The sequence below is a fragment of the Otolemur garnettii genome, unplaced genomic scaffold, assembly GCF_000181295.1.
Source record: "Otolemur garnettii isolate 467f Iridium unplaced genomic scaffold, OtoGar3 scaffold00152, whole genome shotgun sequence".
In the NCBI taxonomy this organism is placed as follows: domain Eukaryota; kingdom Metazoa; phylum Chordata; class Mammalia; order Primates; family Galagidae; genus Otolemur; species Otolemur garnettii.
In genome coordinates, this window is record NW_003852547.1 from 495,648 (window position 1) to 509,314 (window position 13,667).

Here is a 13,667-nt window from a genome sequence, read left to right on the forward strand (position 1 = left end):
ATCACTGTCCTCCCTCACGGGCAGCCTCCTCCTCGCTGAATGCAATAGGCACTTTCCAGTCCTGCCTGACTATCTTTGCAGCAGGAAACCACAAATATCTTTTCAAACTCTTGGCATTTAAAAAACCTCACTCAGTTCTGCTCTGCCTGGGCTGCTCTCCCAGGGTGAATCATCCCCTCCCACAACTGCTTTCTCTCTGCTGGTAATCCCTAAATTTGTCTCCTGTTTAGCCTTCTCTCCTAAGCTTCAGATCCTGATATCTAGCCACCTCCTGGAGGTTCCAAAAACACCTAAATCATCCAATCTAAACATATCACCTTCCCCACCCGCCTGTATCCAATCTGACGCTGAAGTCAGAAAAATGCCTCCTCCCTTGACATCTTCCTCACTTTCACATCTGGTCAGACTAAAAATCCATCCAGTCCATTTACCTCCTTTTATTAAAACAAACTGTAAGAAATTGCCAACCATCGCCTTATTTTTCTTACAAAAACAGCAGTTTCATAGAGTTGAACCCAATACTTCTCAGATCCATCTCTTCTTTTCTTCCCCACTCCCCAGCACCCTAGTTCAGGCCTCCACCCCTCCTGCTTGGCCCACCCCATCTATTTCCCACCTGCCTGCCAACCTCCTGACCTTTCTATGCATTCTCCTCATTGGCCACTGGAGTGATCTCTCTACAATATGGCTCTGAACAAATCACTCCCCTGCTTCAAACTCTTACAGGGCTCTCTGTTGCCACGAGAACAAAAGCCAAACTCCTTACCCTGATTTTCGGATCCTTCACAATATCTGGCTGTCCACACCCTCCAGGGAGCACCACTGTGCACCCAATACTCCAACCACACCAGACCACCACCACTCCTTCAAATCTGCCTCCTCTTAACTCCTGGCCTCTGCACATGCAGTTCCCTGTAATTGGAATGTCCTTCCCACTCTTCTCCTCCTGGCTCACTTCTATTTGACTTCAGGAACAAGCTTATATATCACATGCTATTGTAAACTCCAGTTCATTCATTCATCCATTCAATACACGCAGCTTGACTACCTTTATTCATTGGTCTCCATAAAAAGTGCTGAGCACGCAAAGGGGAATAGGATGCAGTTCCAGCCATCAAGAGCTCATAGACCAGTAGGAGACACAAATGCATATATAAGTTACAACTCCACAGTGTGCTGGACACAAAACTGGCCTGGAAGAATAGGAGAATTTTCTTGAGTTTTAAAAAGGAAATAGTCTTCCTGAAGTGGGAGAGGGAGGCCATTAAAATCACAGACATCATGGACATGTGCTCGAGGAAGAGCAGGTTGTTCTCAGAGAGGCATTTTGGGTTGGTAAAGCATAAATGATAAGATAAAGATGCTAGAAAAGCTCATGGGATCCAATCATTAAACACCTTTTGATCTCGGAGGCCATGCGGAAGCACTGAACGCCTGTGCAGCTTTTATCAGGGCAGCTTTGCATTTTTTAGAGCAGACATTGGAGGGACAAGCATGGAGGCAAGAAAAAGCTATTACAAAAGCTTAGGCAAGAGATGATAATGGCCAATATTTTTTTTTTTTTTTGAGACACGATCTCACTCTGTGCCCCTGGGTAGAGTGCTGTTGTGTCATAGCAACAATTAAAACCTCAAACTCTTGGGCTCAAGCAATTCTCTTGCCTCAGCCTCCCAAGTAGCTGGGAGGTCCCTACCATAATACCCAGCTAGTTTTTTTCATTTTTAGTAGAGACAGTTTTCTGGCTTTTGCTCAGACTGGTCTTGAGCTCCTGAGCTCAAGTAATCTACCCACTTCAGCCTCCCAGAGTGCTAGGATTACAGGCATGAGCCATGGCACCCATCCCCTCATTTCCTTCTAATAAATACCTTTCTTGCTTAGGTTAGCAGGAGTCAGTCTCTGTTGCTTACAACCAAAGAACTCTAATTCATACTAGTTCGTTCAAGAATTGGGGATAAGCTGGGCTTGATGGCTCATGCTGGTAATCCTAGCAATCTGGAGGTCCAAGGTGGGTTGAATGCTTGCACTCAGGAGTTTGGGACCAGCCTGAGAAACAGCCAGACCCCATCTCTAAAAAACTATCCAGGTATTGTGGCAGATGCCTGTAGTGTCAGCTACTTGGGAGGCTGAGGCAAGATCGCTTGAGCCCAACAGTTTGCGGTTACTGGGAGCTATGATGCCATGGCACTCTACCCAGGGTGACGGTGTGAGAATCTGTCTCAAAAAAAAATAATAATTTGGGATAAGATGAGGAGGACAGTAAAGGACAAGCACCAGAGAGCACAGGGGAGAAAAAGCCAAAGGAGTTTTCTATATGTTAGTTTTTAAGGAGGTAGAAATTTGGATATATTTATAGGCTGCGAGGGAGGAGAAAGAAGAGGGAAGGATGTGGAAACAGAAAAAGGGGGAGTCCTGATGGGAAGAACATGATGGGGCACTAGCTCAGGCAATCCACCTACCTTGGCCTCCCAGAGTGCCCAGCCCTCTTTTTTATAAGACAGGGTCTTGCCCTGTCACCCAGGCTGGATTGCAGTGGTACCATTATAGTTCACGGTGACCTCAGATTCCCAGGCTCAATTGATCCTCCTGACTCAGCACCTTGACTATAGGTGTACACCACCATGCCCAGCTAAGTTTTCCTTTTTTTTTAGAGACAAAGCCTCACTTTATCACCCTTGGTAGAGTGCCGTGTCGTCACACAGCTCACAGCAACCTCCAACTCCTGGGCTTAGGCAATTTTCTTGCCTCAGCCTCCCTAGTAGCTGGGACTACAGGCACCCGCCACGACGCCTGACTATTTTTTGGTTGCAGTTTGGCCGGAGCCGGGTTTGAACCTGCCACCCTCGGTATATGGGGCTGGTGCCCTACCCACTGAGCCACAGGCGCCGCCCAGTTTTCCTTTTTAAGAGATGGAGGTCTTGCTATGTTGCTCAGGCTGGTCTCAAACTCCTGGGCTCAAGCTCTCCTCTCACTTCAGCCTCCCAAAGTGCTGAGATTACAAGTGTGAGTCACCATGCCGGCCTGACTTGCCTCAAATTTATGTGTTGGGGGATACTCAAGGGAGAGAGCTTTCCAAGAAGTTGGAATGGAACCCATATGTGTCATTTTGTCATTTTTCCCTGGGCCAAGTTCTACCACCTGGACCAGGGTTAGTGATATGCTGAAGATAAAGCAGAAGGTTAGGGGTTTAAGGGAATTGAGAATGTGTGCTGGTCATTTCCCATTTGCCCTCCAGGTCCCCTCTACCCTTCTCTACCCATATGGATGGCATCATCTAGGCTCCCTTGTCCTCTCACTTCTAATTAGGTTCTCCCTAAGAGAAGTGCCAGCAGAGCAAGAAAGGAAAGCATTCTGTGCTGGTGAGGATGTGGAGAAAGGGGAACCCTCATACACTGTTAGTGGAAATGTAACTAGTGCAACCACTATGGAGAATGGTATGGCAGTTCCTCAAAAAACTAAAAATAGAACTACCATATGACCCAGCAATCCCACTGCTGTGTAGATAGCCAAAGGAGAAGAAATCAGTGTATCAAAAGATATCTGCACTCCATGTTTACTGCAGCACTATTCACAACAGCCAAGATTTGGAATCAATCTAAATGTCTATCAACAGATAAATGGATAAAGAAATTATCCATTCATCCTTTGGGTACTAGCTGGGCAGTGGCTGGGTGCCTGTAATCTTAGCACTCTGGGAGGCTGAGGTGAGAGGATCCCTTGAGCTCAGGAGTTCAAGATCACCCTGAGCAAGTGTAAGATCCTGTCTCTACTAAAATTAGAAAAAATTAGCCTGGGCAATGAAGTGAGACTCTCAAAAAAATAAAATGAAAAAACAAAAAAGAAACTGTGGTACATATACATAAGGGAATATTATAAAACCACAAAAAAGAATGAAATCCTGCCATTTCCAACAACATGGATGGAATTGGAGAACGTTATGTTAAGGACAATAAGCCATGCACAGAAAGACAAATCTCACATGTTCTCACTCATAATTGGAAGCTAAATATTAACAGCAATCTCATGGAGACAGAGTACAATAATGTTACCAGAGGCTGGGAAAGGTAGTGGAGAGAGGTGGTGATAAACTGAGGATGTTGGCTCAGCACATGTGGCTCAAGTGGCTAAGGCGCCAGCCACATAGACCTAAGGTGGTGAGTTCGAATCCAGCCTGGCCCGCAAAACAACAATGACGGCTGCAACCAAAAAATAGCTGGGCATTGTGGCAGGCGCCTATGGTCCCAGCTACTTGGGAGGCTGAGGCAGGAGACTCGCTTGAGCCCAGGAGTTGGAGGTTGCTGTGAGCTGTGATGCCACAGTACTCTACCCAGGGGGACAGCTTGAGGCTCTGTCTCAAAAAAAAAAAAAATAATAATAATAAAATAAAGTGAGGATGTTTAATGGGTGCAAAAAATATAGTCAGATAGAATGAACAGTATCTGATAGCACAGCAAAGTGACTATAATCAATAATAAGCAAGGATATATTTTAGAATAGCTAAAAGGGTAGAATCAGAATGTTTCTAACACAAAGTAATGATAAATGACTGAGGTGATGGATACACCAATTACCCTGATTTGATTAATTCACATTGTATGCCTTTATCAAAACATCACAACCCTATAAAGCTATGCAACTACTGGCCCTGGTCAAAAACTGCCAAAAAAAAAAAAAGGCTGGGTACAGTGGCTCATACCTGTAATCTTAACATTCTGGAAGGCTGAGGTGGGTGGATCACTTGAGCTCAGGAGTTCAACATCTCTACTTTAAAAAAAAAAAAAAATAGAAAAACTAGCCAGGCATCATGGTGGGAGCCTGTAGTCCTAGCTACTCAGGAGGCTGAGGCAAGAGGATCACTTGAACCCAAGAGTTTGATGTTGCTATGAGCTATGACACCATGACACTCTACCCAGGGTGGGGGGCAGAGTGAGACTCTATCTTAAAGAAAAAAAAGAAGAAAGCATTCTGGACACTCCCTCTTCTCCTGGCTCTGTCTCAGTACATTTGCTCTGGCAGTGGCCATGCCCCTCCAAAACTCTAGCTCTTCTCAGGCTGTCCCAGGGCTCTCACGGGGCTCCAATAACACCATTTCCTTTCCTCACCCACTCAGATCAAGGGTGGTCACAGCTTCCTGCTGCCTTAACCTAGTTCCCTCAGCCCTGCCCACACTGTGACTACTCCCTTCATTAAATTATCCTAAAAATCCCAGCTGTGGTGCCTTCTGTTTCCTGCTGGGACCTTGACTATTAGAGAGCTAGGGAGAGAGATCAGATGGTCCCATATGACACTCTAGCTGGGCAGAGAAGAGACAGAAGCCAGGAGGGGTCTGGCAGACTGGCAAAAAAACAGAGGGATAAAGGGAGAGAAACTCTCTGGGTTGATGCTACAGGTATGATGGCAGTGAGGGACTGTCAGACCCTAGAAGGCAGGTGCTGTGATCAGAGAGCAGGATATTGGCTGGATTCTGAACGTGAAGACGGTACTGGGTTGTGGGTAAAACTGAGGATTTTTAATTCCAGTGTTAGAATCCTGGCTCTGCCATTTTACTAAATGTGTTGCCCAAATGACTTCACCTTCCTGTGTATCCTCAACTGTATAATGAAGCTACTAATAGCAACCCTGCAGGCTTGTGTGAGGGGTAAACACATGTAAATTGTGAAGCATTTGGCATGGTGCCTGGTGTGTGGTGTGAGTGCTCAGTAAATGTGCACTATGTATGCTATACTTCTGGGTAATGACTAAAACCCAAGGTGTGGTCATGGGAGTGGATAGCTGGAGTCGGGTGAAGGTCACCAAAGATGAGCTAGGAAGAGACTATAAAGCTAAGTACTTGAAAGAATGGATCACCATGAGACAGCAGTTAAGTATGCCAGCAGGACTGCCTGGGTTGGGGTGGTAAGGTAGTCTGTGAACAGATATTAAAAGAGTCTTCAGGAATGAGGGAAAGTGACTGGGGAGTCAACAGGTATCAATGAGGAATGGGACAGAGGGTGGTAGAACCTGAGCACATAAACCTCAAGGAAGCCTGTATTCTGTGAAACCAGGTTAGAGTTGGTGTCTGCCTCGTGTAACCTTCCACAGCCCTCAGATGTCCCTTTGAGATGCTCCCTGTGATCATGTCCTCTACTAAACCAGACATTGCCACACGCAGGACTAGATCTAACCCATCCTGTAGTACCTAGAAGAGTAAGTTGGTAAATATTTGTTGAATGACTTGGTGGTTGAGGGAAAGAGAAAAGGCTACCTCTGCATCTTATTTACCCTTAATCTTGTTCCACTTATCTCTCTGTATTCTCTCTAATTAACCTGATGCTTCTTTAAATACCTCTTATTTAATTGAGGCTGGATGCAGTGGCTCATGCCTATAATCCTAGCATTTTGGGAGGCAAAGGGGGGGAGGATTGCCTGAGGCCAGGAGTCCAAGACCAGCCTAAGCAAGAGCTAGACCCAGTCTCTACAAAAAAAGAAAAATTAGCTGGGTGTGGTAGAGCTCAACTATAGTCCCAACTACTTGGGAGGGTAAGACAGGAGAATCACTTGAGCCCAGAAAGATGAAGTTGCAGTGAGCTTCAATGACAACACTACCACTCTAGCCTGGGCAACAAAACTAGACCTTTCCTCAAAACACAACAAAACCCTCTTATTCTATTAAAAGAAATGCTTCCTGAGACATTAATATATACTATTCCATCTACCTGGAATACCCCTGCCCACTCTATCCACTCAAAGACTCCCTACTCTTCTTTCAAGAATGGGCAGAGACTCAGCACCCACAGCTCAGTGGTTAAGGTGCCAGCCATATACACAGAAGCTGGTGGGTTCGAACCAAGCCTGGGCCTGCTAAACAACAATGACAATTGCAACCAAAAAATAGCCAGGTGTTGTGGTGGGTGCCTGTAGTCTTAGCTACTTGGGAGGCTGAGGCAAGAGAATCACTTAAACCCAAGAGTTTGAGGTTGCTGTGAGTTGTGATGCTACAGCACTCTACTGAGGGTGACATAGTGAGATGTCTCAAAAAAAAATGAGCAGAAATTAATCATTGTGGTAAGAAAAATAAACCACAATGATATACTACCACATAACCATCAGAATGGTAATAATTAAAGTGTCTGATAGTACTGCGCATTGGTGAGGATGTGAAGCAAAAATAACTCTCATTCAGCGCTGGTGAGAAAGCAAATTGGTACAGCCCCTTTAGAAAAGTAGGTTGGCAATGTAATCGGTAGAAAAAAGTCCCCCAAAAGATGTTCAGACTTAATCCCTGGAACCTATGAATGCTACCTTATATGGGCAAAAAGAACTCTGCAGAAGTGATTAAAGATTTTTGTTTTTTTAAGACCGAGTCTTCCATATGTCACCCTTGGTAGAGTGCTGTAGTGTCACAGCTCACAGCAACTTAGAACTCTCGGGTTTAAGCGATTCTCTTGCCTCTGCCTCCCAAGTAGCTGGGACTACAGGCGCCTGCCACAACACCAGCTATTTTTTTTGTTGCAATTGTCATTATTGTTTAGCAGGCCCGGTGGGTTCAAACCCGCCAGCCTCAGTGTATGTGGCCGGCACCATAACCACTGTACTAGGGGCGCTGGGCCTAAAGTTTGGGTACAGCTCCAAAATTTTGCATTTGAATTTTGAGATGAGATGAACCTGCATAATTTGGGTGGGCCCTAAATGCAATCACATGTATTTTTCCAAGAGGGAGGCAGAGAAAGATTTGACATAGAGAAGGCAATGTCACCACAGAGACGGAGATTGAGGTGATACTCCTACAAGCCAAGGGCTGCTGGCAGCCATCAGAGGCTGGAAGAGGCAAGGAATAGATTCTTCCATAGAGCCTCAGGACAGAGTACAGTCCTGCTGACACCTTGATTTTGGCCTAATAAAATGGATTTTAGATTTCCACCCTCCAGAACTGTGAGAGAACACATTTCTGTTGCGTTAGCCACATTTGTGGTAATTTGCTATAGCAGTTACAAGAAACAATATTGACAGCTTGGTGCCTGTGGCTCAAATGGCTAAGGCACCAGCCACATACACCTGAGCTGATGGGTTCAAATCCAGCCCGGGCCGCCAAACAACAAGCTGCAACTAAAAAATACTCAGGCATTGTGGCAGGTGCATGTAGTCCCAGCTACTTGGGAGGCAGAGGCAGAAGAATCACTTGACCCTAGAAGTTGGAGGTTGCTGTGAGCTGTGATGCACTCTACCCAGGGCAATAGCTTGAGGCTCTGTCTCAAAAAAAAAAAAAAAAGAAAGAAAAAAGAATGAAAGAAAGAAACAATATTGACAGTATCCACCAAACCTGAGCATACTCATACCTAAGCCCAGCAATTCTAGGTATATATCTTTAGAAGTACAAGCATTCATTCACTAAAAATCATGCACAAGAATGTTCACAGCAGCATTATTCATAATAGCCCCAAACTAGAAACAACCTAAATGTCAATTTTCAATTCATAGGCTAGACACCATGGCTCACACCTGTAATCCTAGCTCTATGGGAGGCTGAGACAGGTCACTTGAGCACAGGGGTTTAAAACCAGCCTGAGCAAGAGCAACAGCAAGATCCTGTCTCTACTGAAAATAGAAAAACCAGGCAGCGCCTGTGGCTCAGTGGGTAAGGCGCCAGCCCCATATACCAAGGGTGGCAGGTTCAAACTTGGCCCTGACCAAACTAAAACAACAACAAAAAAATAGCCGGATGGTGAGCACCTGTAGTCCTAGCTACTTGAGAAGCTGAGGCAAGAGAATTGCCTAAGCCCAAGAGCTGGAGGTTGCTGTGAGCTGTGATGCCATGGTGCTCTACTGAAGGCTACAAAGTGAGACTCTGTCTCTTTTTAAAAAAAAAAAAAATAGAAAAACCAGCTGGGTGTTGTGGCAGGTGCCTATGGTCCCAGTTACTTGGGAGGCTGATGTGAGAGGATATCTTGAGCCCAAGAGTTTGAAGTTGCTGTGAACTGTGAGGCCACCTCACTCTACCAGGGCAACAGAAAAAAAAAGTCCAATGCATGAACTAATTGTGGTATATTTATAAAATGATATATCTTGCTATACAGCAATACAAAGTCATCTATAAAACAAAAACAAAAACAAGTCATCTATAGATAAGCAGAACATGGAAGAATCTCACAAACACAACATAGAGCAAAGGCAACCAGAAAAAAAACAAACAGTATTGTTTGTATATGATTATGTTAAACTCAAGAAGAGGCAAAATCACCTACATCATTGAGTGATGGAAAGCTAGAAAGCGAAAGAAAAGCAAGGAATTACCATAAAAGTCAGGACAGTGTTTCCAGCTAGGGTAGGAGGGGGGCTGTGATTAGGAAGGAGCCCATGATAGAAAGGGAGGGGCGCCTTGGGTCCTTGTAATATATTTCTTGGCATGGATGACCCTGTTGTTTTATAATATATATATGTGTGTGTGGGTACATATGTGTGTGTGTGTATATATATATATAGTTGTTGTTAAGAGATAGGGTCTCGCTTTATCACCCTTGGTAGAGTGCCGTAGTGTCACATCTCACAGCAACCTCCAACTCCTAGACTTAGGCGATTCTCTTGCTTCAGCCTCTCGAGTAGCTGGGACTACAGGTGCCCCGCCACAACGCCCAGCTATTTTGTTGTTGTTGTTGTTGCAGTTTGGCCAGGGCTGGGTTCAAACCTGCACCCTCAGTATATGGGGCCAGTGCCCTACCCACTGAGCCACAAGCGTCACCCTTATGTTAACTGTACATTTACGTCTTATGCACTGTTCTGATTGTTATATTCCACAATAAAATGTATCTTGGTGGTGGTGGTAATTTTTTTTTTTTTGAGACAGAGCCTCAAGCTATCACCCTGGGTAGAGTGCCATGGCTTCACTGCTCACCGCAACCTCCAACTCCTGGGCTCAAATGAGTCTCCTGCCTCCTCCTCCCAAGTAGCTGGGACCACAGGAGCCCGCCACAATGCCTGGCCATTTTTTTGTTGTTGCCATCATTGTTGTTAGGCGCGGGTCCGGGCTGGATTTGAACCCGCCACCTTAGGTGTATGTGGCTGGCATCTTAGCCGCTTGAGCCACAGGCGCCGAGCCGTGGTGGTAATTTTTAACAGAATCAACAGGGAGCAACCCTTGACGCCTTCCTGTATCCCTCCACTCACTGTCCTCTGGGCTCCTCCAGCCTCTGCCACTTCCTTCCTCAGTCATGCCTCTTGAGCACTCAAGGGTTGTCAGCTACTGTGAGCCAGTCGGGTCATCCACCAGAATAGGAGCTCTCCGGAGCCAGCACCAAGGCTAGAGTCCTCTCAGGACCAAACATACAGGAGGCCTTCCTTACTACTGTATATTATAATTATCAGGGTCACCTCTGTTCCCTTCCCCAGCAGTTTCTGCTCCCCACAAAGAAACAGCCCTTGGCAGAGGACTGCTGAGGTAACAAGGGGTGGTGGGCTCTACATTTCCACTTATCTTTGACTCTGTCCATCTGTCTCTCCACATCCCCCTCAGGAATGCTCACATGCATTTGCAAGGGCTATTTTCTGTCATTCTGTTGAACTACTCACCCCTCAAGGGCCACCCTAGAGTACTCTCCTTTGTGGAACCATGGCCCTCCTTCCTCTGAGCTTCCACTGGCCTTCCTGTGGCCATGGCCTGTCCACACCCTCCCTAAAGCACGTTCTAAAACTCTCAAACATGACCCACTCCAGGCCTTGAGGGTCTGTCTATTCTCCACCTCTGGTGATCTACAAGGGTTCTAACAAGCTCAGGTGCCCCACAGTTCTGTGTGCTCAGAAGTCTTTGGAGGCACGTCACCTCAGGGTTCCCATCACTGCCACCGTGCTGACTTGCACTACACTTTGAGGTTGAACCACCCCAGGCCCACGCCAGACAGACAGGTCCCTAACTGAAGTGGGTGGGAAGGTCCCAGAGTATGGGGCAGGGCCTGGAATGCACCCAACCAGTATGGGGCGGGGCAGTCACTCTGGACAAGCAGCAGACAAGCCCTAGGGCTAAAGAGGCAGGTCCTGGAATTTAGCCCACTAGGCTAAGCAAGCAGCAGCCTACAACAAGGGTAACCCCAATTAGAGAACCTCAAAACTTACAAGGTCGTGAAAAGAAACCATTATCTCTCTCAGGCCAAGGAGAGCCCTCCAGCTCAAGGGAAAGGTACAAGGGAATGTACCTTTCCTCACCTACCAGCATTCACTAGGGCAGAGATGGATCTCAGTACTTCTCTATCTGGCAAATCACTTCCCCTCTCTGAGCCCATTTCCTATAAAAATGGAGATAAAATCCCACACAGGTGGATGACAGATTTCAAAAATGAGCCAAATAGAATTTAGCTGTCTTCTAGCGAGGTTAAAGGCAGAAGCTGGGATCAGACAGCAGCTAGCTGGACTCACCTCCTAGACTTGAGGGCAGACACACCCCTCAGTAAAGGCTGTTCCTTGGGAGTCCCTGCCCACCCTGGGACCATGGTTTCCTTCCCTCTCAGGAAGGAAATCCCTGGGTACTGTGTAACAAACTTGGGTTCCAGAGCCCTTACACCAAGGGGAGGGAAGGAGGCCATGACCTCAGCTGCAACCACATAAGTGTATGTCCTCGTAAGAGAAACACAGGCTAAGAGGTCAATGTCCAAAAGGTGTGAAGAGTAAGGAAACACCTAGAGAGGAACTCCTGGCAGGAGGATGCCTATCTTTTCCAATTTCTAATCCTTGGGGGTTGCTGGCCTAACTCACTCAAGTAGTTGAAAATCCTGAACACCCCTCAACTCCACCAAGACATATAGGAGCAAAGCATGTCAACAGGGTTGGAAGAGTTTGTAACTCCAAGGCAGTACTGTTCTTCCCACTTTGACAGATGAGGAAACTGAGGCCCAGAGAGTAGGACAAGCATCTGTTAGCTAGTGGCAGATAACCCACTATCCTGCCCACCCACCCTTCAGCCCCTAAAACTGGGACAGAAACACTCCTTCCCTAGCACCAGCTACTTGGGAGACACTTATCAAAGGGGAGGACCATATATGAGCCCAGAAGTTTGAGGGTAACGTGGGCAACATAGTAAGACTGCAGCTCTAAGAAAAGAAAATTTTTTTTAAATTTAAAGAGTTCTAGAAAGCCTGATGCCCACCTACGCCCCCTTCCAGGGCAGTTTTATTGGTGCCATTTCAGAAAGGCCTTTCCCATCAGCCCCCAAGCCTTTCTCTTCCCTTTTCAAGAAGGCAGTTGTTTCCTGGTCCTGGCCTCATGGACAACAGTACACCTTAGTCTGATGCCGCCACAACATCCACATGTGAGGGTATGAATACAAGTCTCTGTCTAGCTCTGGGAAGCAGGGGAAGGTGGAGGGGGGTGATGAAAGCTGGGCAGAGCCCTGGCTAGAGATGTGCAAACAAGGTGAGCAGGCCCCACGTGCACCCTGGCTCCAGTGCCCACTACCGTGGCTGAAGTCCAGGTTGGGGGTGGTCAAATTAGAGATCCTGAGAGATAAGCCATTAGGCCAAAGTGTGTGGAACAGGCCAGGGTAAGGGCTGTGGGAAGACTTCAGTGGGGGCAGTGTGTATGAGCGTGTGTTTGCACGCATGTGTGTGCACCCGTGCATGTGCAGACAGCCCAGGATCAGAGACAGAATGTGCAGGGGGCTGTTGGTGTGTGGCTTTGCCTCCCTCCCTTTGGGGACCCAGGTGCTCCTGGCCTCCTAAGGCCGATGAAACACAGGGGTGGGGGAGAATTTGGGAAGGAAACTCAGCTGGAAGTGGTTTAGGCCTCACAACCCACATCCTGTGGAAGGGGCTGTCAAGGGGCGGGCTGTCAAGGGGCGTGCCATCCTGGTCCTATCACAGTCCTCAGAGCTGCTGAAGTGACAGTCCTGTAGGGGCAGAGATGGTTGTCCTCCAGGGGAGAAGTGGCACGAAGACTCAGAGGTGGCATTAGTCCTGCTAGATCCAGGATCAGGAAGCCTCTGTTGGGCGTTGCCCCCCCTCCTCCTCCATCAGCAACAGGCGGCGCCGGCCAGCCTCATAGTCGGCCTCGTCCACGCTGACCAGCAGGCGGACAGCCTCCCGGCCCACGGCCTCACGCAGGGCCTCAGTCAGGAACACGCCCCTCAGGGCCTGCAGCAGGGCACCACTCAGGTAGTCACCCCAGAAGGCGTCCAGATAGGAGAGCTCTGAGAACTTGATGTCACACACCACGGAGCCCAGGTCCCTTGAGCGCAGCACTGCAGTGGCTTGTCCAAACACATCCAGCTGCCGTGCCAGTGCCTGGGGCCGCCGGGATGCCACGCCCTGTTCCAAAGCTGGCCCATGCTCACAGTACTCTGCTCGAACCCGGAGCCGGATATCTGGAAGGGTGGGAGAAAAGAGGGCCTTGTCAGGGAGAGGTCAAAAAAGGACATCACCTGTGCTCCCCCTCCAACCTCCCATCCCCTCCGGCCCCGCAGGCTCCTCCCTTGGTCCCTTTCTGGTGACCACACCCAAGCTAAGTGACACCCTGCCTCCACTGCCCATGTGGTCTGGCCTCAGTTACCTTTAGGACCTCACATGCTCCTCTCTGGCCTCCCCACTGCCTCGCTGCTACTCCAGCCAGCAGGCAGCTCCACTTCAGCCCTGCCTCTCCTCCAGCTGGGTGTTCTTTCCCCAGATCTCCATTGGTCTTACTCCCTCACCTTCTGCAGGTCTTTTTTTTTTTTT

The 13,667-nt window shown here is 47.7% G+C and overlaps 1 protein-coding gene across 4 annotated transcripts in view; it reads right to left on the reverse strand.

Annotated features, from left to right (window-relative positions):
* Window positions 1–12,096: 12,096 nt before the first annotated feature.
* DEDD2 (death effector domain containing 2) overlaps window positions 12,097–13,667 on the reverse strand; it is a 22,687-nt gene continuing 21,116 nt past the window's right edge. For all 4 annotated transcript variants that reach the window (XM_023519020.1, XM_003799470.3, XM_012811201.2 and 1 more), the window contains exon 5: window positions 12,097–13,318. In XM_023519020.1, the coding sequence (XP_023374788.1) occupies window positions 12,927–13,318 (392 nt within the window). In that variant the 3' untranslated portion in view covers window positions 12,097–12,926. The remainder of the gene's footprint in view (window positions 13,319–13,667) is intronic.